The following is a 2,881-nucleotide window of genomic DNA, read 5'->3' on the forward strand; positions in this document are numbered from 1 at the left end:
AACCTTCATCATTCACCTTCCAAGGCCCGTAATTTCAGCCTGACCTGACTCATGTTACTCTGGACATGTGCGCACAACAACCACAATATGAGTCCCCGATTGAGCAAGAAAGAGTAGATAGGAATCCCGAGCAGGAAGAAATCATTCGGAAGATGAGAAGCTTGGACAGAGATTTAAAAACATGCAAGGCCTGAGTGGCCAAAAATGTGTTTCCTATTTGGATTTGTGCATGTTCCCAAATGTTCATCTACTTACCGGTTCACGGAGACCCAATTGCTCATTTAAAGAGATACTGCAATCAACTGAGAGGGGCTGGTAGGAAAGAAGAGTTGTTAATGGCCTACTTTAGAGAAAGCTTGACAGGAATCGCCTCGGAATGGTACATGGATCAAGAAATCTCCCACTGGCACATATGGGACGATTTGGCCCGAGATTTTGTCAGACAATTCCAGTACAACGTGGACATAACTCCAGATAGAAACTCCCTATCTAATTTGAAAAAGAAAATCACGAAAAGTTTCCTCGAGTATGCTATCAAATGGCGCGAGCAGGCTGCCAGAGTAAAACTGCCCATGGAAGAAACAGAACTGGTTACAGTCTTCCTGCAAGCCCAGGAGGCTGATTACTTCCAGAATATGATGTCCGCTATGGGCAAGCCATTTGCTGAGGCCATCAAGATTTGGGAGATGGTAGAGAACGGTCTAAAAACTGGCTGGATATTGAGTCAAGTTACCTTTAAAGCTACCTCCCAATCTATCCATAACGGTTAAGGGGGTTTGGCTAATCGCAAAAAGAGGGAGGAGGGAGCCATGTTGGCTTTGGATTCAAGAGGATCTTACCGATCATTTGACCATTCTTATATGCCACCAAGAACCCCAAAACACTATTACCCACATCAATATGCAGCTTATGCCGTGGCACCACCCCACTATGCGGTGATAAATGCCCAACTTTACACACGGCCTCAAGAACATTACAACCAAACCCGAGCTCCACCTCCTAGAAATAACCATCCCTACCAAGCTCCATATAATACTCTCCCACCAAAAAATGCACACCAATATAATCCACGTCCTCGTGAGCCTCCTAGGAAAAATAATTTCACCCCTATTGGTGAATCTTACTCCAGTCCGCTTTAGAAACTAATCCAACTGGGTTTATTGCAACCTGTGCCTCCCAATCGGCAAAATCCCGAGTCTTCACCATACAGGGCCGGTATTAGGTGTACATACCATTCAGGAATGAAAGGCCATGACACAAAAGATTGTTGGGCCCTCAAAAGGGTGGTCGAAAACCTGATCGAAGAAAAACGAATTGTGCTAAGGGACGAAGAGATCCCTAATGTGACCAACAATCCATTACCGGCTCACAATAATGGGCCAGTCATTGGTATGATTTGTGATGACAAAGATTGATCCAGCATTGATGGCCATTGTTTGTTGATACCCAATTTTGCCCTCATAGTTTCTCAAATATATATATATATATATATATATATATATATATATATATATATACACTTTCAAAACATCATTTTTACATCATTATTGAGTTTACAAATCTATAAAATCATTTTTCTATAATTTCCTTTAATTTTTAGAGCTTTAAATTTGATTTTTCTGTATTTAAATTGCTTGAATATTTATTAATTACTCCTTCAAATTATTTTATGATGACTTAACTGTCGCGCCCCTTCTTTCTCGCGAAATCGGGTTCGACATGTAACAACTCTTTTAAAGGAAGGGTGTTAAAATAGAGAGTCGCCACCTAATGGGTTTGAGGTGCGTTAGGACACCTATTTGCAAATAACTCTGGTTTAACCAGTTTGCATCACCAAAGATCGGGTAAGGGCTCAAGTTACCTCGAGGAGAAGGTGTTAGGCATTCCTCGAGGTCCACAACTGTGGGTCCCGACCGAACTCGAATTATATGAATTAGTCAAAAACAAGAGGGAAAGACAAGAAGTTTGGTAAATTATTATAAAAAGTCTACAAATAAACACAAATAATTGACTTTAAGACAAGATGGGTGGTCCTAAGTTTTTTAGCCTAAAGGATCAGCCCATGCAATATAAATAATACTTCGTAACTCCCTCGAGGTGAGGTGTTACTCGTATTATTCAGCGGGCACAGACTATCATCTCCTACTACCTGATTACTATCTTTAAGTTTTTACCTAAAGCGCGCTAGTTGATTCTAAACTGTGCCTTATGCATGCTGCCTATGGTCCAGGAGGTGTTTGGACCTCTATTTTGGGTGGTTCTAGACTTAACTTAGGTTGCTCAAAATGATAAAACTAGGTGACATACAAAACAAGTTGGACTTCATGTGAAGGCAATTAAAGGCTCAAGTTAGCCCCCACACATAGACAATAAATACACGCAAACAAATTAGGCGTTTGACAGTTTCAGAATTGAGACAAGTTAAAGCCATTAAGCCCTATAGACATGGTTTCTATGTGACCTTGGGATTCAAGCGTGCGGGCAGTTTCAGAGCAAGATGCCATTTTAGAATGACTTCTAAGTGACTATGCAGTTGCCTATTGATCATAGGTAAAAAAAGGTTAAACTTATAGGCATGATATCTAGGTGATTTATGTAGTAATTAGCAATGATAATTGCAAGAGAATATTCAGAATTGCTTAGTTGGATCCTATAGTCATGCTTTCTAAGAGTGACAATGACATAGTGTTGAGAGTTCAACATTAGCACTTAAAGGAAACGAGCAAGAAAATCAATAATTAAGACTGATTTTAGATCCTACAGGCATGATTTTTATAGTCACAATTAAGGCGGATTTTAGATCCCATAGGCATGATTTCAATAATTAAGACTGATTTTAGATCCTATAGGCATGATTTCTAGGATCTAGGCATGATTTCTA

At 40.0% G+C, this 2,881-nt stretch overlaps 1 protein-coding gene across 1 annotated transcript; it reads left to right on the forward strand.

Moving 5' to 3' along the window:
• The first annotated feature begins 239 nt into the window (after window positions 1-239).
• Window positions 240-770, forward strand: LOC138908368 (uncharacterized). Its single transcript, XM_070199030.1, has one exon. It carries the CDS (start codon window positions 240-242, stop codon window positions 768-770), a length of 531 nt encoding a protein of 176 aa, XP_070055131.1.
• The last annotated feature ends 2,111 nt before the right edge of the window (window positions 771-2,881 follow it).

The sequence above is a fragment of the Nicotiana tomentosiformis genome, chromosome 3, assembly GCF_000390325.3.
Source record: "Nicotiana tomentosiformis chromosome 3, ASM39032v3, whole genome shotgun sequence".
NCBI lineage: Eukaryota > Viridiplantae > Streptophyta > Magnoliopsida > Solanales > Solanaceae > Nicotiana > Nicotiana tomentosiformis.

Bases quoted from the DNA above. Each gene is read 5' to 3' on its own strand.
- LOC138908368 (XM_070199030.1), top strand. From the start codon at position 240: ATGTTCATCTACTTACCGGTTCACGGAGACCCAATTGCTCATTTAAAG.